General features: G+C 43.9%; 1 protein-coding gene across 2 annotated transcripts; it reads right to left on the bottom strand.

Annotated features, from left to right (window-relative positions):
* Positions 1-893: 893 nt before the first annotated feature.
* On the bottom strand, positions 894-22484 carry PGPEP1 (pyroglutamyl-peptidase I). Of its 2 annotated transcripts, XM_086947009.1 has the most exons (6): positions 22348-22484; positions 21370-21455; positions 18119-18171; positions 16571-16687; positions 3574-3806; positions 894-1815 (listed from the first exon to the last, which is right to left on the bottom strand). In XM_086947009.1, exons 4-6 carry the CDS (start codon positions 16604-16606, stop codon positions 1623-1625), a joined length of 462 nt encoding a protein of 153 aa, XP_086803135.1. In that variant the 5' UTR covers positions 16607-16687; positions 18119-18171; positions 21370-21455; positions 22348-22484; the 3' UTR covers positions 894-1622. The 2 variants fall into 2 exon arrangements, with proteins under 2 accessions (XP_086803135.1, XP_086803134.1); XM_086947008.1 differs by lacking the exon at positions 21370-21455.
* Between the last annotated feature and the right edge of the window lie 1044 nt (positions 22485-23528).

Genomic DNA, 23528 nt, shown 5'->3' with positions numbered 1-23528 from the left:
CCTTCCACACCCTTCCCCTGCTCACATTTATGCCACTACCTTTTTATTTTGGCACTCCATGAGCGTGCACGTTTTATCCAGCTGTCTTCCTTGTGTGCTGCGACCCAACCCCACAAATGTGGGCCCAACTGTGCTTCGGGTTGCTCCCTCCCACACCCCCAAATGCTCTCTCACTAGTGTGCTGCCATTCCTGTTCAATACTCACCTCCACTCCATGCGCTTCATAGTCTCCTCTTCTTCCCATATTACTTTTTAAGAAATGTAATCTCTAACCCTGCCCCATGGCGTATAGCTTGTCCGTTGGACTCTATATTGGTCCTGCTATCCTCCTCCTTCTTCGCTTATTTATCCATTTTAGTTCATAAACTAATTTTTAAAACATTTTTTTCATTTGGTGCTGGTCACTCGCCCTTCAAAAATGTGCTTTTGTGCAAATTAATGCATTTTTTTCAATTTATGGCTCCAAATTGCCATCTTGTATTGGTAAATAAAATGGCATCAGCATCTTTCAGTGGGAATGCACATGTGTGGTGACGCATGAACACTCCTACTAAAGAACATGGTCACATGACATGATGCGTACATGCTAAAGTAATTATGACTTTCTTTTTTTGCTGTACAACCTTGGCAGAAATTATTTTGCTTAAAACACTGTGACAAAGTCAATAGGTCAAAAACGCTTTGCTAATGCTGGTTTCTGTGGCATACATTTTTCATAAGCGTGTGAGTTCACTCTCCAGTAAACAAACACGCAGACCAAACTCAAAAACATTTGTGCAAAATCAGGTGCTTACAAGTGTTCATTTTCAAGGTCTCTAATCAATACAGAAACAAGTAGTTGACAGAAAAATGCCTAAAGTATCTATTGACTAGACATTTCATAACTCCTTGTGTTGATACTAGACATGTTTTGTTTATTAAAATATAATTCCTGAGCACTGTCAAGTTCTTCGGTGTTATGCCACATCATAACACGCTTCCGAATTGTACATCACTCTCATCGCCATATCCAAAAAGCAAAAGGTAGTTGTGATCATATAGTCACCCAAAACAGATTGACAATTGACTTAATGCATTTTCTGCAAAGGGCGTTCCTTTAAAATGTTTAGTGACAGGTAGTCATTGCAGTTAGAAATATGATTGGGCATTATCTTGAAGACAACCAATTCGCCAATCCAGTTTTCATCGATTCCTTGTAAAAATCATCATGTATGACTCACAAAACGTTCTTAACTGCTATAAGCTAGCATTTTTACATTACATTTAGCAAAACTCCTTTCAGCAACAAGCTGGATAAATATAGACACTTTCTTCTCCGGTTTCGTCTTTTTTGTTATCCGCAGCTCTCCTCGCGATGAAATTTACTTTAATTAAAAAGTTCTGGAAGGGTAGGAACCCAGGCGGAAAAAGCCTCCACTTCCCTGCCGCTCTAGAGAGTAAAACAATGCTGAAGCTGTTGGGGATTTTTTTTAAATCAATTCTTTGAGAAACCAGGTCACAGATTTTTTTGTCTGTAAAATTAGGATTAATTTATGTCATTTTCTTTTCTGTGTCTTAAGGGGATTTCATTTTGCAGCAAGAAATATTCAAGAAATGCAAAATTAAGAGCACTTTGTCCAGTTTTAGTGTTCACGGCAGCAGTTGATTTTATTCTCCGATTGCTCCAGAACATTGATCATCTCTTCAATGATGGCTTGCAGAGCCCGGCCAAGCTGCACCGCAGAATAAGGTTTCCCTAATGGAGGCACATGCACGAATGCCGAACGGCCGTGGCTTTGATATAAGGATGTATAGTACGTAAAATCACACAGGTACCTGAAAAAAAGGGGGAGAAAATAGGATAAGTTGGCCATCTCCACATCCGAAATCATTAGCACTTAAGCTCCACCGAAACGTTGTTAAATAATGTGGACAAAGTGAGATGTCCTGTGTCGCTGGCTCTAGCAGTTCTGAAAGTGGCAAATAAGTGTGAATAAGTATAAGGTACTTGAGAGTTACTGTTATTTTCCCAATCAGGCCTTACACATTCAAAATGAGTTCTTTGTCCAAGACATCTACAGAAACACTCAGACACAAATTCCACCATGCCTTCAAACCTTTTGCAGAGGCTGCAAAGAAGGGTGCCTTTTACAGACTATATTCTCCTAAGTTCACTTGGTGGTTAAGTTATTTGCTTCGACATCTTATGGGCATAAGTGCATTTCCGATGATTTATCAATGACCAAAAATGCTCCTACGACAGGCCTCCTGTTAAAACTAATTTCTGATTATGGCTTTTGATCTAAAGTGATTCAGGTCAGATGGCCACTCTACCTTGGAGTGGAGGTGGAGTGGTGTGGCTCACTGGTTAAAAGCAGCAGACCCGGAAGCAGAAGTCGGCCCGGGACCAGGGTTCAATTCCTGACGCGGCAGGGTCTTGGACCAAGGTCAGCGGACTCGATAATTCTCGCCTCGGTGCCTACTCTAACCAGGGGTCCCACTCGGCAACTCTGGGCATTAGCTTGCCTAATCTCCACAACGGCCCCATCAACGCCGGGGATGCCTGGCTCCACCTTGGGGACTCCCAGTAGGGACCATCCCACAGGGAAAGCGAGGACGGGTTCCCCAGCGGTATACAGCGCCAGGACGCCAGTTGGCAACAGTGCGCTTTACAACTAATACATTACATTTTTTTTTACATTACCTTCAGAATCTAATACAGTTTATGTAAGGCCTTATGAAGTGTAATTTCCAAACAAGAAATCAAGCTCTAGGATGTCCTGGAGCATATTTCAAAACCACCGTCAGTACCAATAATGACAAAAGCCTCCCGCTATCCGGTGGGTTAGTAAACTTGTACGGAACTTTTTGGTGAAAGAAGCACTAAACAAACTGAGTTACTTAATAGGGCAGAACCGACACCTCCCACCACTCTTCAAATATGCATTTCAATTGTCAACATCAGATTCACAAAGGTTCATGGTAACTGCAATGCAATAGGTGTTTACGAGGTGCCTTGAAGGATGCAATTTCAAGGGAGAGGACTATCAGACTCGAACCTTGCATATTAACATGATCTGGACCCAACAGAAATGACCCTCCTGCACTAGCCAACTTGACCTCTTTCAGCCTCAAACAGTGAAAAAACAGTTTTAAATGAAAAAAAGCTTTAAGAATTCCTTCAATAAAAGCAGAAGAGTATTGTTTCCTTGCTCAGCGAGTGGAAAACAGCACATTCAAGAATTCTTCAGAGAAGCTGGACCAATTTTCCACTTTATGAAGATAAAAGATAGGATACTATTTTATGTTTTCTCTTTAAAAACATTGTTTCAGAGGAGAATGAATCAAAAGTACTATTGGCTGATTGTATGTCACAAAAGACAGAAAATGTTGCCTTATATGGACAGATTTGCTTATTTGAGTTCCTTACAATTTGAGAGAGAAAACAAATTCAAGCTTTCTAGCACGCTGCATATGCAGATTCTACTATTATGAATTAAGAGAGCAGGCCAACGATGGGAAGTTAGGATTGTAAGCAAATCATTTTCCCTCCCTACCAGTCTGAAAACCATTTGACATGATCCTGCCTCATACCTGCCAGCGTCTTTTGATATCGAAACGGCAACCTCTGGCTCAGAAGCTGTGACCCGTTTACAAACTGTTTCCAGGTCAAGGACGGAGTCTATGCATTCTGGTCCACCTTCCACACAACAGCGGGAGCCTGGGCAGAAATGACAGTTGTCCAAACCACTGTAGCCCACATTATGTCCACATTTTTCCAGAGTGACGGTTGTAGCCATGCTGGATACGCCTACATGAACGACCAACTATGAAGAAATAAGACATTGATTATGCAAAGGTAACAATTGCTAAAAATTTGATATTGTAGGTGGAACTAAGTGCAGTACTTGTTACAAGCATTGCTGTACATTGACTATTCAATGAAACTCATGCCAATGGTGTGTGGCTATCAAGTATGAAAAGAACTGCAGATTTGACCCAAATACGCCGTGCCAAATTTCTACTCACCTTTATAATAACTATACTTGACTGCAAATCCACATGATCATCAGCACGTTGCAGCATTGTCATGGCATGTCCAATAAGGACCTACTGAGAGGGAAGGCAGGAAAGGCATGCACACCTCACCAATACATACCAGTCAGAAGTTCCGAGTTCAAATACAGGTTTTCTTACCTTCGCTCAGTTCCTTTTCAAATTCCACCCAGGACTAACAAAGCTATTAAGCATTATCACATTACTTTTATATTTTTATTGTTTCTTAGTATTTGTATATAGCACCATCTGCCATTAGTATGGCATCGCAGCACCTTATCCAGCGACCACCATTCCGAAAAGATCCTAAGCAAGAAACTTCGGGAAGAGGTTTACAATAGCCCCTGCCAAAGCTGGGGGTCTGCAGTACTGAGTGTACTTAGCCTAATACTTGCGTACGGCCAGCAGTGTAGTGCTCTTAGAACACTTAACGACAGTCAGCCTACGAAAAACTGAGGTGGAATAAGCTTTTCTGGAATACAACAAGGAATATTTTAGTAACGTGTTACGAGCAAGGAAGCCTTCAAAAAGAAAAGCAACTAGGCGAATTTTTGAATACCTTTAGTGAATTCAAAGTATAATTTTAAAGCTCATCAACGTTCGTATTGTACGGGTGCTGGGAAAACTTACAGGAGGCAAAACTGTTTCCTATCTGGCTACGAAACACTGGAACACCTTGCCGGAGAACTTGTGCAAATGCCCCAGTTTCATTCGCTTCAGAAAAATCCTGAAGACAGAATTGTTCAAAGTCTAAGTTATGGCAGCTCGTGCCTGTCGGACTCTCGCTGCTCGACAGCGCGGAGATACCCCTTCGGGGGTGATTCCGGCGCTTTATAAATTCACTACATACATACACACGTACAAGAGATTACACACACAGATAGTGATGGTACCAGTGCCCTTTCTTTCTCACCTTTTCTTGCACATAGAGATATACATGGTGAAAGAACAACCACAGGTATTTACTACACCTATGAGAATCTTCTTTCAAAGGGACTACCTTAAACAAAGAAAAAAAGTGACAAGCTTCCTCAGTTTAGGACAGGCAAGCTCCAACGCATGCACACGTTTCCACCAACAACAAAAAAATGGCCACTGCAACGAACAAGGAAACAACACACCACAGGAGAGCAAGGAGAAGCTATCACACACGATCTCCATAGCCTCACCCACTAACTCAACCCAAAGTCAGATGCCAATTACTCATGCATGATGGGTAAGGGTCCGCATAACGTTATTAGAGTACACAAAAAATGAGACAAAATTTAGGCTGTGAATCAGCAAACTTGCCAAGGCTCAAGACACAATACCAAAACAGCCTCTTGTATGCACACGCATTATCACAACAAAAACATGCTTTACAGACAAGATGTTGTGATGGCCACGGCACTGGACATTTCAGTCTACATTAGAATGGGGGTTATTAGAGTCCCCACACATCTGCACATAGATAACATAAAACAAACACATTTCTGATAGATACTAGTAACCATAGATTCCTCACGCTATGAATAATTCCCAGGCATGTTGGGATTGTTAGAGTTGAGGGCAATTCACTTTGGTGTTAAAGGCCTTCTTGCTCACCATCAAAGGAAGGCTGGTGTGAGTGCTCACGGACAACACAACCGACACGTCGCTCTGAAACAAGCCAGGCGGGGTGAGATCCTGACCCTTGTGCCATTTGTGCTTGCGCCTCTGGAAGTGGTGAGACTGCCATGTTAATTCTCTGGTGGCAAACCAAATGGTAGGATCTTTAAACACCAGGGCTGCAGGCAACAAGCATATTATGAATTGCAGTTGCACTCAGAGGTGGCACAGGTCATCTTCCAACAACAGGGAGAGCCCTGACAGAATATTTTCACCAGTACAGAGAATGCACAATATCAGTACTTTTACAAACTGTAGATTCCAAAGGAGTAGTCCCTCTGAGATGCCTTCTGTCTGGAGTGGATTTCAGGACTCCTGTACACGTCGCTCTGAAACAAGCCAGGCGGGGTGAGATCCTGACCCTTGTGCCATTTGTGCTTGCGCCTCTGGAAGTGGTGAGACTGCCATGTTAATTCTCTGGTGGCAAACCAAATGGTAGGATCTTTAAACACCAGGGCTGCAGGCAACAAGCAGATTATGAATTGCAGTTGCACTCAGAGGTGGCACAGGTCATCTTCCAACAACAGGGAGAGCCCTGACAGAATATTTTCACCAGTACAGAGAATGCACAATATCAGCACTTTTACAAACTGTAGATTCCAAAGGAGTAGTCCCTCTGAGATGCCTTCTGTCTGGAGTGGATTTCAGGACTCCTGTACGCCTTCCCCCCCACTTCCTCTCCTGCCCAAAGTTTTGGAGATCAGGAATGACTGGGCCCAAGTAATCCTAGTGACAACGGACTCGGCCAGGAGAGTGTGGTACCTGGAACTACAGGGCATGAGCAGCTGTCCTCCTATCAAGCTGCTGCCATAACATCGACTAGACGTGGGAGCGAACTTCAGGCTTTGTAAATCAACCTTATACCACCTTCTTCCTTAGAAGTTAATTTTGAGGCTCCTAGCTTACTTTCTATCGAAAGTGGCTATTCCTTTTCATCTCGGTCAGGTCATCACCATGCAGGCATTTTTTGCTCCGTCTCACCCCTATATGAAGAAAGAGACCCTAAAAGAGCATTGAGTTTCTATATCGATTGTACATGGGAATATCACATGGATGATTGGCTCATTGTAGGGTTTTTTCCTGAGCAAAGTTCTCTTAGGCGAATGGGGAGAACCTTTGGTCACTCTTTTCACCACTGCCTGAATGAGCAATGTCAGCAATTTCTCATGTTAGAGTTTCCAAGAAGTGTCTCTCCTGTACGCCAATACCTCTCCTGTCACAAGTTCTAAAGAAGATCAGGAATGACTGGGCCAAAGTTATCCTAATTGAACCAGATTGGGCACAGAGAGTGCAATATGCAGAACTTTTGGGCATGAGCATCGGTTCTCCGATGAAGCTGCGGCTTCAGGAGGATCTGTGGTAGCAGGGCAGAGTCCTGCACCCATGCCTGTTCAATGTTCACCATAATTCTTGGAGATTGAGCAGCAACAGCTGAATGCATTTAACCTCTCTTCCGAGGTTGTAGACGTCATCTGGCAGCCAGGGAACCCTCAACAAACTCCATATACCCGGTCATTGGAACAGGTTTGGGGCGGTACTGTACAAACGGATCCACTTCACGCCAGGTTATCCAAAATATTACTTTTTGTGTTGTCCCCAGCCCAGCAAGGACTTGCTTTGGGCACAACTATGGGATATGTGACAGCTCTTTCAGCTTTTCTGAGGTTGCCGGATCAGCCCTCTTTTTTGAAGGGTTTGCAACATTTCTTTCAACCAACTCCCTTTATCATGCCTCATTGGGACCTTAACTTGGTCCTCACTTTCCTGATCTGTACTTCTTTAGAACAGCTCCACACCTGCCCACTACGATTTCTAACCATCAAGAAAGTATTCCTCATCACCATAACATCGACGCTGTGGGCACGTGAGCTGCAAGCCCTCTCCATCAACTCACTATACACTACTTTTCCCCCAGATAAGCTGGTCACCAGAACCCAAGCTTCCTTTCACCAAAAGTGATAACTCATTTTTACATCAGGACAAACATCACCCTACCGACATGTAGGATCCATCGACTGAATCCTAGAAGGGCTCTTAGCTTTTACATTGGTCGTACCAGCAGAAATCCTATGGATGAAGAGCTCTTTGAGGGATTCGCTGGAGCGAAGAACTGCAATGCAGTGCAAAAGAGGACCATACATTGGTGGATCATGCTCTTCATTAAAATCTGCTACGTATTGGAAAAGAAGCAGTCCTTGAAAGGTTTGTAGGTTCATTCCACCGGAAACAAGGCTGCTGTCGTCCTTACAGGACTTTCTGGTTTGAGATAGTTCACAGACTCACCACCAGGGGTTATAGCTTTTGCATCTATTAACAAGCATTTACAATGCAATGGTTTTGCCTTTGTTAAAGTTAGAGCTATTGGCATTGCTCTTGACATTATTTTTATTAATGCTTTTTTAACATAAATAAATGGCATTGTCATTTACAATGCCACTAGCTTTATCTCCCGCAAATGACACACACAGAGCCCCCCCCCACACACACACCCACACAGAGCCCCCCACACACACAGCCACACAGAGCCCCCCACACACACAGCCACACAAAGCCCCCCACACACACAGCCATACAAAGCTTCCTACACACACAGCCACACAAAGCTTCCCACACACACAGCCACACGGAGCCCTCCACACACACCCACACAGCACAAGCAGGCAACAGGGGCACACGGAGGCACAAGTAGGCAACAGGGGCACATGGAGGCACAAGCAGGCAACAGGGGCACACAGAGGCACAAGCAGGCAACAGGGGCACACAGAGGCACAAGCAGGCAACAGGGGCACACAGAGGCGCAACAGGGGCACACGCAGAGTCCATAAAAAAAACGGCTTTTATTTTGAATGTGGTACTAGGCCTTATGGGTGTGCACTAATTTCGCTTCCAGCACTGACATTCATTACCTCTTTCACCAGTTGTTACTCAGTCTATACGCCAAAATATTGTTGATTCTGTCTTATTAGCTCAAACCTGGAAATTCTCCATGCGGTCTTCCTAATTCTTTACCAATGGGTGTTTACATTTTGTCTTCGCCTATTGCTTAACCACTGGAAATACACCAACCCTTCACCGTGCCCCTCCCCCCCCCCCCCACGACACCTGTAACTGCAGAGTAGGGAAGCTTATATTTAGCCAAAAATCAAAACGCAGGGTAACTTCAGGATGGAAAGTCCAAAAACTGGAAAATACAGCTGCAAAAAAAAAAAAAACAGCTGGTCACTTTTGTACTTACGCACAAGATAGCTTGTAATGCTAAAAAAAGAAATGTTCATTATGCCAAGTGCAAAAGTTACCAAAACAGAAACCAACCAGCTTTCTTCTGTGACTCACAGGAGAAGAAAAGAAACAATCTGTCACTCTTGCAATCGACATAATATGACTTAAATTGCATTGACTGCAGTTTTGCTGCACTGTTTCTTTTTGCCAACTTGACTGAAACCCTTCCAATCAACCTTTGAAGGATGAAGGGGTGAGGGGGCCTGCCTGGATCAGAACATGTATCCAGCAGGTCAATCACAATTATTAGCTTGGAGCACTTAACTCATGGCCATAGCTCAAAGCAGCTGAAATATCCATGTTAAAAACCAGGGACAAATTAAAACTTAGGAAAGAATAGTATCGAAAATTACAGATTCCACCACAATTTTTTATGGGGCGTCACACTGTCTCGATCGGGGTTTGAATCACCCAGCCGAAGATTTGGGGTGGGTTACAGTGTCACACTCTAAATCGGTTTAAGGCGTGGGAACCCACCCCATATATCTGCAAGTAGTTCACTCATTCCCATGGATGAAAAGGGGTTCTTTTATAACATCCCTCAACCGTTGAGTGATTTACACAGCCGAGAGCGTTGCTGATCGTCCGCACGCCCCCTTACCCTAACTCCGAAAGCCCTGATCGTTGCTAGCCCAAAGCTCCCTCGAGAGGACCCGTGCCTCCCATCTTGACCCTTCTATCCACCGTAGCCTTTCCCCCCTCCAGATTCACCCCACCTCCACCTTATGGCCGCTTGCTTCTGTGCTCATCTCTCCAGCCCGCAGTGCCAGCTGCACGGCGGTGTCCATGCACTCCTTCCAGGGGTCCTAGGCATCGCCGGGCCCGGCCGCCTCCTGCTGCTGTGGCCTCATTTCTCCTCTCCGGTGGAGGCAGGAATCGGGGCGAATCTCCTCTCCCACGATACTGGGCGCCTCCCCCGGTCGGTGGGGGCACCAGCTGATGCTCAGATACGGTCTCCTCTGAGGAGGGTGGCGGGCTGGTCTCTCCTCGATGCTGCAGCCACCAGAGGAAAGCAGCCTCTAGATGCTCCCGCGGATTATCTGCTCTCACGAGACCCGTGTGAGCAGGATAAGCTATTGTGAGAGGGTCTCGGTCTCACCGGCTCTCCCGCATTACCTCCGTCTTCCTTGCTGCCCCTCAATCCCGTTTCACTCACAGCCCGTTTCCCTTATTCAAAATCTATGGCGCCATCTAGACCTTTCACTCACCCCTCACTGCCTCTACCGCCCTCGCTGATTTCCCCTCTGTGACCCTCTATCTCACCCCAGGATCCGCCCACCATTCACTGCCTCTGTCTACCGCTACCTATTTTCAATTGTTGTTATTTTTTTTTATTTGGACCTTTCTCATTTGTATTTAAAGAATCGTTATAAATGCTGGCGTAAATAGGGGAACAAAGCACTAATTTAACAACCAGTCTCTAGGATTTTAACTTTATAATTTTTAGACGTTTTTGTCATTGGTCAAATGGTGCATTACGTGCCAAAATTAAAATCGCAACATTCCTTTCATTAGGTTAATGTTTAGTTAAGGCAGTAAGGAGTAATTCAACAGACAATAAAACCAGAATTTGTCTGCAAACAATATTTAAAAACGTAGTTTCCCTTCTCCAACTCTACCAAGTTTAAGTCACCTTGGTGTCTTGGTGCCGGCGGGGAAAGGAGCAGGGGGCGGGAGGGGCGGGAAGGGGTAGAATCGGCTGCGTGGAGGAGGGGGCGGCGGCGGAATTCGGAGGAGGGGAGTGAGTGGGTGTGAAGAGGAGTCGAGGGGAGGGATAATTATTCCCGTCCGAGCCTGAGGGAAGAAACCGAGAAGGTCAGGAAGGCGGGTGCTGGCTCAATGCCGGAACAGATTCGGGGGCGTTCCTGAGGGCTTTTGGCTGACGTAGCGTGACGTCGCCAAAAGCCAAAAATTCTCGGGAACGCCCCCGAATCTGGTCCGGGATTGACGGACAGAGCCGTCTCCCAATGGCTAGCCTCCATTTATGGAGCTAGCCAATGGGAGACTAGGGCGGATACCCGACTGCACACACAAAACATAAGGTTTTTTGGCGCATGCGCACTACGTGCGCATCGCCAGTCAAAACCTAAAAAGGGAATCAACCATTACCTGGCTGTAATAAGAGCGAGACCGGTCCTGGGTTTCTTGCGCTCCCGTTCAAGGAGGACCTGGCCTGATCTCATTGGCGCAAGGATCAAGACTGATTTGCATATAGCTGGGTCGAAACTGAGGTGACATGATGTGTACTGGAATGCGGCCCTGCATTATCAGCAATGCTGAGATTCCTTCAAGTATTCCATCTGCCTCGTTTTGTATCCGCTTGTAAGAGTTAGGCACTACAAGAAAGCATGCTCTGTTGGCATTAGGTCTTTGCTAGAAGAAAGGCTGAGCGCTGCAGCGCCTAGATGGGCTTTGAAGAGGCTTCACGGCACTGCTGACATTTTCAAGGAAACCCTCGGCGCTAGCAGAAAGGCCGGACCCTTCTGCAAGAATCTTGCCAGAGCAGCGAAGCAAGGCTATGAGAAGTGACTCCGTTATCTAGCAAGGAAATGCTTGTTTTGTACTAGACACGCATTGCTCCATTCAACGCTGGCACAATGTTGGCATGAGCCGAAAGAATGGGCGTGGCCGTAGGAGGTAGTCACAGCTAGGGCAAGCGTGACTCTAGGCGGAGGTACAACTCCGGTCTCGCCCCAGTGTTGTTCCTGACTATGAAAGGCTATGCTCCAGTTAGAAGCTTAATCGTGGGTGCTATTGAAATGGTATTTGTGTAGCGCTTCCCAAACACCTTGCGAGGCCACAGAAACGCAGCACTAGCTGGTAAACTAATTGCGAATATATAGATATCAGCCCCGCTGCAGTCCGTGCAGCTTCAGCAGACACCCTATGCCTGGCTACTAAGAAGTCGTGTGTGGCTTGAAGGCTAATTGCCGGGAGACGAAGGTCGCCTTCAGCTGTAAAAGTAATGGCTGCAGGGGGTAGCTGGGCTCCGGCTGGAACACTGCAGGCCATTGATAACCTGAGCCGGGGCAGGCCAGGCTCCTGACGTCTCGAGAGCGCAGCTGCCTCCCTGTCTGCCCTGGGAGGGCCCCCGAGAGCTGGTACTGCAGGCACCGGTGCCATCCGTCATCCGGCGTGGCACCGCCCTGCCACGGGGTTATCCACTGAGCGAAGGGAGGCCAAGCGCCCCCGCCCCGCCAGCGTCTTGTAATTTACACGCGCTGGGCAAGTTTAAAAAAATATATGTATGTCCGCCGAGCGCCACGCAGACAAATCGCTGGTTGTGATCGCGTGAAGCGCTTGCCGTGGCATCGGCGGCGGCAAGTTGCCTTTGTGGGGATCGGGTGTCTGGGGGGAGGGGAGCAGATAAGGCTCATTGCTAATAATAGAAAACATGTTATCCTGGGAGGCCGGTCCTGAAGATGGGATCTGTCATATTTTAATTAGCCTGCCTGCTGTATTTTATATGGTCTGCACATAGACAGTGTACGGGAGGCAAGACTAATGAGATGCCCGCGCGCACTGTAAAACAAGGCGCTCTCTTCAATTTGTGGTGTGTCGTTTGTAGTCTAATGCGCTCAGAGCACTTCGCGAGTGCCCCCTACCTTAGAGGCGCTGCAGTCACAGTTGAGTCCCCCGGGACGGGCACGACAATTCTCCGGCATAACTGCAGCAAGTCTTTGCAAGGCCCCACACCGGGGTTGTGGAATCTTGCATGTGTCAAGTTAATGGTGCAAGCCTCACAAGGGTCACGAATGTTCACCAACCTGGGGCGGGCCTTTTCCAATGCAAAGAGTTCCTAAAACCTTTGCTGGGTCGCCAACTGCTATATGCTAGTTCAATGGATTTTGAGTTGGTCATCAACCACCTTGGAGGCATTACTGCCTGCCCACAGGGTAAACAAAGGTACATCTAACAAGGCGAAGAGAAGGCAAAGCCTGGTGTCCAGTGCACCCACCAGTGTCTCTAGAATATGGGATTTGAGGCACTATGAGTCTTTTTGAATATACAGCAGGCAGTGAAGAGGGGAACTTCTGCTGCAGAGCTGCGATTTTTTCACGCTGAACTAACTCACCAGCTCTCTGCCTTCTTCCGACCGCAACAGCCCGAGCCTGACAACTCATCCTCTCGGGGCAGACATAAACGAGTTTCACAGTATGTGAAGTTACTTATTTTCACGGCTGTGTGTAACTGCAAAATAAACGAAGCAGGAAGGCGGGTGCCGGCTCAATGCCGGACCAGATTCGGGGGCGTTCCCGGCTTTTGGCTGACGTCGCGTGACGTCGGCAAAAGCCAAAGAATCTCGGGAACGCCCCCGAATCTGGTCCGGCATTGACGGACAGGCCCCTCGTCCAATGGCTATGCTCCATTTATGGAGCTAGCCAATCGGAGGAGGGGGCGTATCCCGACCCACACACACAACTCAAGAGGTTTTTTGGCGCATGCGCAAAGCGCATGGCCAGGCAAAACCTAAAAAGTGAGGAATATGCAGTTAGAAGAATTTATCAGAAGAACAAGTTACTTACCTTCAATAATTCTCTTTTGAGTAGAACTCTATCCAAATTTAGACTCCTCACCGACCAGACCACCCTCCCTGTTCTGTGAACGTTTTCTACATAAAAAAGGTTCCAGATATAGAAACATGCACACTGGTCAAAGCAGATTTGCTATTGAGCTCTGCGTCTGGGGGTGTGGACAGCCGAAAAAGCAAAAGACGTCAGAGCTAAATGTTGTTGGCACAGAACCACACCATGCCAACTCCTGGTGTGCAGAAGTACTGTAAAAAGGTTTCTGGATCCAGTCTGAAGCCAGGGAATATTCAAGAGATGACGAATTGTATATGAGTATATAGACCAGAAAGAGCATTATCAAAGGTCAACAACAAGTTAGTTAATTATTTTGGTGATTATTGGAACTAAAAATGAAGAGTTCCTTCACCAAAGAGGAAGGGCAGGGATAGGCCAGTAATGAGTGGTGTTCATGGCCAGAGAAAAGAGAGGGACAGAGAAGAATTCATATGGCAGAGGGATAGAATGGGTTTCCCTTTCGTCTTCTGTAGGACCAATACTGTCATTATTTGGCCTAAATATGCGACGCAGCAGTATCTTTTTGGGGGATTCAGTAATGTTAGCAGAGAGGTGCGGCCTAGAAACTCAAGTGCTCCAACAAATTCCTGGCAGCTTAAACTTTAGTGTTAAAGTAGGCAGAAGATTATGACCTAATTGGCATATCCAGAGGGAGCTCAGGGTACATAAGTGGAATGCGAGGGAAGTTATTGCTTTAAAATATTATATAATTAGGTATTGATTTTTAAATAATTTTGGGGAATGGGCATGCAATCCCATGTTACAGTTGTCTTTTGAGCCTATCCGCTTCTGGAACAATGTGGTGGGTGCTTTCTTAATAACAAATGCAGAATTTACTTGTTGGTTCATGGGGAAGACCACAAACTCTCCCTTTTGTAGGAGTCTTGGAGTCCCATATACTTTTTGTGACATTTTTGTAACCTTTGGTCAAAATCCAGATTGTATTGTTGGCCTCTGAAGAACCGTTATCTGTTCAAAGAAACATTGCTAATTCCCTTGTGCATTTGGATTGCCGGGAAAAGTGGAGCGGTCTCATTCGCCGTCCACTGTGGATGATTTGATCGGCTGAGAGTTTCCCATCCAAAATCTAAGCACTCATTGCTGTGGCACCGGATGAACCTTCGTGAGCAGGGCAGTTAATAAGACTTACATTTTGCAGCTTTCCTTATAATGGCTATGCTAAAGTTTCTGACAAAGGGGGTCGTTTTAACACCTTGTTACAATTTCTGGTCTACCCACGTGGGATTTCTGAAATACTGCTTGCTACACGGACATCATTGTGAATAAGCTGTATTTACGTAAAGTCAAGTCTAGCACAGCAAAATTTGAAAAGTGTTTTGTGATTGGGTCTCATCAGACTGACCAGAGTTGTGGTTGTGTAGTGAATCAGTGGGATAATCTATGCACCCACTGTGAAATGAGAGAGCAAATAATTGACCTGCAATGATGGATGCCCACAGACATCTGATTCATTCAGGTTACCAGAACTGTGTTGGTACCTCCTCTACAACTATCCGGAAAAAAAAGAACTTGCTTTGGTGGGGACATTCCTTGGAGCAAACACTAGGGGAGAGTAACAGCGGAGACAATGGAAAGGAAATGTTGCCTACCTGCTACTATGGTGAATGTGAAGTGTGTGTGTGTGTGTGTGGGGTGAGGGGGGGGGGGGCGGGGTGGGGCATTAAAAAATACATACTTGCTGTTCATCAGGATGCCCACCTTCTCAGACAGGGGATTATAAGTGTGATTCAGTTTTAAAGACTCAAATGTTCAGTAGGAAAACATTACAAAGGGTCACAACAAGATTTCGGAAGAAGGCCTGGGAGAAAAAGCAAACGTATTGCAAGTAAATGTGACAAATTTGATGGGATAAACAGAGGTGCCCTAGGGCACATGGGAGGACCTAAAACACTAAAAACACAAGAGGTATTAATGCAAATGTCCACAAAATAAAAGTCTGGATACACTCATTGAATTGACAAAATCCCCTGATATTAACTTGCGGTTTAGATGGTCTGATTCTTTCAACTCTGCTCCTACTTTACATACTGTTAGTGTATGTATGCATGTATTTATTGGTATTCAAACCTAGCTAGGAAGCCAAAGAGTGCTTTACCTTACTTAGGGGCATATTAACATGGAACAGGGAAAATTAATACTAAGGGCACTTAGCGTTACTTTTTGTAACGCCCGCTATCGCTGAATAAGATCGCCTGGTTATCGCGTTATTAACCACGCTAACCGCCTAGGCGATAAAAAATCCAGCAATAGCGGCATTTTGGGACATCATCACTGGTAATGCAGCGATAAAACTACAAGGATAGGGATATCCTTGTTGATAGCCCATAGTGGATTTAGCCATGTAATCCACCTCTCATTGGATTACATGGCTAAGTCTGAAAATTAGCAGACGTAAAAAAGAAGCGTTAACCGTGGTTAGAGCTGCTTTTTTTGTCTCTAACTGGGTTAGCGTGAAGCTTGATAATAGGAGAAATGTCGCTCAGCGATATTTCTCCTATTATTTTGCACTGGAACGCCCACTTTCCATCTCATTAGAGATGCATAGGGAAGCGTAGTGAAAAAGGGTGCTCACATGCGATTTTGCATGTTAGCACCCTGTTGATAGGGCGATATTTTTATCTCCGCTTCTTTGGCTTTTAAAGCCAAAAAAGCAGAGATAAAGCCCTTGTTATTATGCCCTTAGGTTGTTGGGGATGATTTACAAGAACATGCACATCAAATGGGATTACACAAAAACATTATGTTTCACATTTTTAATTCATCACTTTGGTAAAACGACAAACATCCATCCTCAACAACAAAAAATGTGATTTGTCTGGATTCACAGGGACCGAAACTGTAAATTCCGACCTTGGCATTGGTGTTGACTCTCCATTTACACATTTCTCATACAAAAAGCTCAGACACGAAAAGTCCATAATAAAACCCTCTATTCAAAGACAGCAAAATTCTCAGATAAACAGCAACAGTTAAAGGAACATGCTTGGAATCCTGCTACTCACTTGTGGAGTGTGCTTTTTCCACAGAGCTGGAATCATCCTCTGTACAGCTTGGTATTCAACTGGAACCTCATACACATAGAGGTCAACAGAGTCACCCAGACCCAGTTTCTCCAGCTCCTAAAGTGAGGAAAAAGGCATTTTTAACTCCGGTAGTTATCTAGTCTTGTTCCATTAAGCCTCCATCCTCTTTAAGGGATCACAGCATAACAAAAGAATTAAACATCACAAATTCAATGCATTAAGTTGAGGCCAAAAAAGCGAAGTGATTTCTGCTTTTTGCACGCAAACACAAAACTTAAGGCAGACCATCATCAAGCTATAGAGTATTCCATTGTTTAAAACGGTACCCCCTATAATGCCATTACGGCTCCTAGATCTGATATAAAATACGTAGAAATCCTTAGAAAACCTAGCAAGCAGTGAAAGGTTTAAAGTCTCATTATACTACTTAAAGATTCTAAGAGGATTTCTAGACTTGAAGATTCTAACCAAATGAAAGGATATAAACGCATTAGCCAGTCCCTGGAGAAAGGCAAATATAGTGAAAACAGTTGTGAGCTTTCTAACACATAACAGGGTGGGAAATATTTACATGTATGTTCATTCTGAGTACAGTCAGGCTGTACAAATTATGTCCACTGACTGCATCTTTTCTCTATGACTGATGATTATATGTAGTTGCGTTCAATGCCATTCCTAGTTTTTAAAAATGTATAAAATAAATAGAAAATAACATCTGCGGAGCCAACGTGTGTATTGTTTATCCTATGGTGTACCATATGGGTTTTCCACTTTGAGGGACAGATGTGTAATAGTTTTCTCATTATTTTAATTGGATACTTCGCGAAGTGGAGAAGCCATAATCCAGACATTTTAACAGAAATACTTCAACCAAGGATTGCAACAGGGGGGAAATTGACGTTGTAAGAAACAACCATTTTGAAGTAATAAGAACTGGTTCAGAGTGCACTTACCTGTTGAAGGCTACAGGGAACAACATCCATACAGTCTAGGTCATTGCCAGTTATTCCAAGTAGTGAACAAAGCCTGTAAAACCTTTACCAGTTGCTCAGGCCTACCAGGCAAGACTCTAGGCTTATCTTGGTTCAACTAAAGGCAGAGTTGTCTATCCAGGCAGAATATGCAGTAATGTGCCTTGGCACACCAGGTAAGAATGAAAGCTATGACGTGAAAGCAGTACTAATATTTGGGCTATAAAGATGTCGTTTTCACATCTCAACTAAGAAAGACAATTGTAAAGATTTCAAAAAAGCTTTTGTGTAGATTGCTTTAGATCCAGCTTAAGCAGTATCCAATTCACACTTGCATTACCATCACCTTATTCAGGCTGAGTGGTAGGTGATCAGCAAGCATACCTGGAGGCAATTCTTAGTTATATACCCGGGCAATTACTCCAAACGGAAGGATTCAAGTGGACAGCAAAAAAAAAGAAAGAAGTTCAAATGCCACCAAAGTCTGAAGCATGCCATACACACGCATTTTCATATCCTACCCTGTTCTTTTCAAAAGTAATACCAATTAAGTTACCTGAACTGCGATCCAGCTGGCATTAACTGCATGTTCCCCGAATGGACCAAATCCTGAAATTACAGAAATGTCAACAATCGTGAACCTCCTTCTTCTCTCCATATCAGTTTACTTTTGTTCCTAGATTTATTATAGTTTTGTAGATAAACAGCAGAAACATGAATTTCAATTCCTGGCTGAGATAGTTCTTACTTTGAAACAGAAGTCCAACTGACAGGCAGTAGACACACTGCTTACACCACTGTTTATCCCGGCAATCTCCCAAACGTCCATAATGCCTGATAGTTCATAGTGAGGGTAACCCGCCTGAAAGCGGTGCAAGAGCCAAGACACAGACCAGCTAGCTAACCCTGCTCTCTACACAAATCATTTTCCGGTTTAGGTTGGGGCACTGATACAGGCGAAGGAGCTTTCAACACTTTCTTCTACCTGTGCCGACATAATAGGGAGGCATGTGGATTGGGATGTAGCGAAGACTCTGTAGAGTCTTGAAGCAGTGTGTGCCTTGTGGAAATATGCTGAAATACAGACATTTGGAGCAATTTGTGTTACCCTGATATCACACTGCTACTGAAATTAGATAGGGCATAACATATTTTACTTCTACTAATGAATTTTTACATTCTTTTCATGTGATGTTGCAGTTTATCAATTTTATCTATGAGATGTTAATTTTTATGGGCTATTATCCGATTGTCTGTTGTACAAAATTAACATGCATTGGCAAAGCCAAGTGGTCTCACTAATGCAAGAGCTATTGGCTTTGCCAAGGTGTTTTTGCCATATTGTACACCAGCGTGACTGCTGTTCGGCACGGCTAAAAGTTACTAGCGCAGAGGACAGTGGCGTTGAGTGTCGCAAAGTGGAATGGCAAAGAGTGGAGTAGAATGCAGAGGCATAGAGTGTGGTGTATTGGAGTGGCGTAGAGTAGAGTTACATAGAGTAGACTGAACTGGTGTAGAGTGCAGTGGCGTACAGTGTTGCAGAGCATAGTGTGCAGTGGCATAGAGTTTATTAGCATACAATGCAGCATTCCAGAATGCAGTGGCATAGATTAGAATGTTGCATGGGAGAGTGAAGTGCTCATAGTAGAATGGCGTAGAGTGCAGTTGTACAGAGTAGAGTGGAGTGGCACATAGTGCAGTGGTTTAGAGTGGTGCAGAGTAGAATATAGTGCCATAGAGTGTAGTGGTGTAGAGTGTAGTAGTGTAGAGTGCAGTGGTGTAGAGTAGAGTGTCGTACAGTGGATTGGGGTAGAGAGCAGTGTTACAGATTAAAGTGCATTGGCCTTAAGTGTGCTGGCATAGAGTGCAGTAGCGTAGTAGAGTGCAGTGTTGAAGAGTGGCATAGAGTGGAGTTGTGCAGAGTAGACTGGAGTAGTGTAGAGTGCAGTGATGTAGAGAAGCGAAAAGTGCACTGGCATAGAGTAGAGAGGCATAAAGGGAAGTGGCCTTGAAAGCAGTGGAGCAGAGTGGAGTAGAATGCAGTGAGGCATAGTGGAGTAAACTGTAGTGGTGCAGGGTAGAGTGGAGTGGTGCAGAGTAGCGAAGACTGGAGTATGCATGGTGTGGTAGCACTCCGCTGTTACAGACAACACATTTTCAATTGAAATAACCATTACATTTGCACTCACATTCAGTTTTACTAATAAAACTATACAGTGCACAAACGGAAAAGTGTAGCAATGGCATCACCTGGTATATCGATTTGTTTTGCTCATATTAAAGTATTTGTTATTTGTTTCCAACACACTTCAGAATTAACAAAAATTTGCTTGAGTGTACGTTCCTAATTCTGAAATACTTTCACAGTTCATTCAAAAGTTGTTGTGTGCTAGAAAAAAAAACATTTCCTTTTCCCAGTATTCAGCAAGATTTTTGCATAAATCCTCTCACTTTGAAGTTAGAGAAAGAAAAGTAACCACCAAGCTCCATCAGAAGAAAGAGCCTGGCATTTGACCTCTCCTTTTGAATGCACAGCAAATGTGACCAAGATTAGAATAAGATTTACAGGCGTCTTTACAGAAAGGAGCACTTGTGGGAGAATACAAGGGGAGTTGGTGTGAAAAGGCTTTGCTCCTTGAGAGGGACGAACTTACCCTGAACATCCTAAAACAAATAAAGCCGGCTAATAGAATGCCACAAAATGTGAGTTACAAACTACAAAGTTAATAATAAGCAATGGCGGAATGCATTCCCAAGGAAGCTTTCTGAATGTCCCCAAGATGTCTCTAGCAAACCAGACAGCTGCGTGGTCTGGCAGGCTTCGACCTAAAAAGGCGAGCTCCAGGCATTTTTATTATGTAAAGTTGATAATGTAAGTCTTTGTGACTCTTATACAAACTGCGGACAAGCTGATTACCTGCACAAACGCATAATGACTGTAATTCTGTATGAACCCCTGCTTGATAATATTGTCAGCAACCATGGAATAAAATATATATATTTTAAATAATATCGGGCCTCAAAATAGGCCATAAGAGGTATAGCTTTTATTCAAAGAACAGCATATTTTTCAGAAAAACCAAACGCTGGTACGCAACGTTCTGCTAATTGTGCAAATGGTCAATGTCCACTGCACAGATGATCGTTTGTAATGAGTAACCACTGCTATCATACAAAGTCAGTCTGATATCTACTGTAACCACACCTTCTCAAAAAGAAGGGGCTTGAAAAGAGGTTTAGTAATTCTAATGTAGCGCTTTCGGACAACAGGGTTTTCAATTTATTGCTAGGCAGAGGCTTACAAACTATAAAGGATTTGAAGCAGAATCATTAGTACACATATAAATCTGAACTTTGTGCGAAAATGTTATAGCCAAATAATTAGGAAAGACAGAAAATGTTCACAGCAGAACTTCAAAAGAAAATAAAGTATTCATAGGGAATTGGCAAATTTGGCCAAAATAATACATTCTGGATGAAGGTTTTACTTGAATGCTTCTGTTTTTTAAGAAGCCAGGACGTATAAATATTGCAATTCTGCCAAAAAAGGTGTGTCACATGCAAGCCACAAAAGGGTGCCACAACGTGGTCAAAGGGGGTAGATGCAAGGAAGTGTGCAACATGAAGGGGAGATGGATTTTCTGTCAGCAAGCAGCTCCTCACACTTCTGCAGTAGCGTAACTCAATACTACTCACATAAGGAGGTATTACTTACTTGCAGAGGCATTAGTAAAGCAGTTTGGGGACCCAAAAAACGACAGAAAAGTAATTAACAGGCAGAAATAAACTTTGTGATGGTAAACATACCCTCTCAAATGAGCCTGAAACCATCTTCCATGTAGCTTTTTAAGTTGCAATCCCTCGGTCCACTTTCTTCATTGGAACTGCTAGAACTTTAGTTTTAACCAAGCAGTCGAAAGATAGGAGAAAACAAAAGAACCGGTTTGTGCAACACGCTTATCTAAAAAATATTTTGGTAATAAAACATTTTAACTTTTTGGGAAGGTTGGCATCCACCATTTCGGACTACAAAATCCTCTCAGAGGGTCAAAGTACCTACCCATTTCATTTCTAAAAACTTCATTAGTGGATCTTAGAAGTTTTTTGGGTGGCCCAAAATATATTGCATTTGGTACCTAAAAATGTATTGATTTTTATCCTTGTCTTTTTAAGTCTTTAGAGGGCAGGTTAACTGAATAAATTCGGACCCTCAAAATGTCCATTATGCAACCAAAATCTCTCTAAAATTCCATTATTAGAACCACTAGAATTCCAATATTAGGGAGTCAAATAACTTTAATTGAACAGGACAAGAGCTATTATTAAAAACCTGAACATGACTTATTATTGCAACAAAATGTACTTCGTTGGGACCCTGACAGGTTTAGTAAGTTTTATATTTGTCCTTATGAATGTGTACTTTTTTAAGCCCTTAAGGGCCCGTTATTTGTACTCCAATAAGATTTATTATCAGCACCCTACAGTTAAAAACATAAATGTACTTTGTCTAGCCCTGCATAAATGTTATGACGTCAAAGCCCTCTAAAGCATCTATTTACAGCCCAAAATTGCCATTCTTTTGGTCCAGAGCTTTCTTATGACGACCCGGAAGCATAAGGTACATGTTAGGGACACAAAGTGCACTTCATTTGGAACCCAGGCAGGTATCCTTTGTAAAGTCCTCTGCACTTGTTTTTTTGTTTCTAACAAAGGAGTGGTGGAGACACGGACTCGAAGAGAGGACAAAGGGGCTCAGGGGCTGCGATCAGTCTGCTGCACACTCACCAGTCACCACCACGGCTTTCTTTTGGGCCTCCATGGCTACTGCCTCTCCCAGCCCCCAGCCTGCCCCGGTGGCTGCTCCTGTTCCTGGCCACTCGCTGCCCCGGCGGCCGCCCAGCTGAGCTCCCACTTCAGACAGTACAGTCCCAGGGACCAGCATCAAGGCAGCCGTCACTGAAGCAGGAAAGAAGGGACTGTTCCCGAGAGACGTCGGCGGCGCCATCTTTGAGTGGTGCTGGTACACATAATCATGGGTAGGAATCTCACTGAAATATCAGAAATTAGCCTATACCTGTGCTAAACCTCATCATGTTTTAAACTCCTGATACAAGACCAAAATATTAGAACCATTTTGTACTGCGGTTTTGATAAATATTCAAAGAGAAAAAAGCTAACTTATCAATGTTGTACCCTTTCCGAATTTGCCGCAAGCATTTCAACTTACTTTAAAGAAAAAAATCATATATCATTCACAAGTTATCCGTTAAAATATAAAGTTTCTGGCTCTGTGCATTAGGAATGTGGCTGCATATCTTTGACCGCTTACTGCCAGAGCTTTAGAAACATTGAAGTCTGTGCGAACTTAGTAGCCATCTTGCAACGGGTTTTCGAACGGCGTGACCTAATGGACTCTGCAGATTGCGGACCTCTGTGTAGGGCGGCTGAGTTTTTGGGTCACTTTGTGGAGTTCCACGTAGCAGAACTCTGCGAACTGATCCCAGGCCTAGTGGCTACATCCTTTGAGTTTAAACCATCTCCTACTATTTTGACATCCACATTTGAGACTCACTGCTTTCTATTAGGTTAGGTACTATGATTTAAGTTTAAGTAAACAACTCGTATGCTTTTGTTTTTTTTAGATTATAGAAACAACCTTGTTTGTTAACCTTTTGTGTCCCTGTTTTCCATGTAAGTGGCAGGCGATGTTACTTGATAAACGAAATGGAGCAAATCCCACTGTATTCTCATTTATCTTCAACACACATTTTGGGTGTAAATCAGGAAGATTAAAATACATTCAGATACTTTTCATTGTGTATTTCATGTTTTAATTGTTTATCTGAAAGGACTATCCATGCTGGTTTATGGTACTTCTACTTTGATTATCATCTTAAATGCACAACTTCACTTTCATGTTTTTTATACAGAAGGTTGACAGGTGTGCATCTGACTCTAGTTGATTT

This window comes from Lissotriton vulgaris, chromosome 12, assembly GCF_964263255.1.
Source record: "Lissotriton vulgaris chromosome 12, aLisVul1.2, whole genome shotgun sequence".
NCBI lineage: Eukaryota > Metazoa > Chordata > Amphibia > Caudata > Salamandridae > Lissotriton > Lissotriton vulgaris.
This window is presented reverse-complemented; position numbering and strand designations above follow the sequence as displayed.

What these genes read in the sequence shown, in the direction of transcription:
- PGPEP1 (XM_086947008.1), bottom strand. Translation starts at nt 22,381, where the DNA reads ATGGAGGCCCAAAAGAAAGCCGTGGTGGTGACTG. An exon ending in CCAGCTGGATCGCAGTTCAG is followed by an intron (nt 16,688 to 18,118) that starts GTAACTTAATTG and finishes TCCTCACTTTAG; the next exon opens with GAGCTGGAGAAACTGGGTCT. An exon ending in ATATCAAAAGACGCTGGCAG is followed by an intron (nt 1,816 to 3,573) that starts GTATGAGGCAGG and finishes CCTTTTTTTCAG; the next exon opens with GTACCTGTGTGATTTTACGT.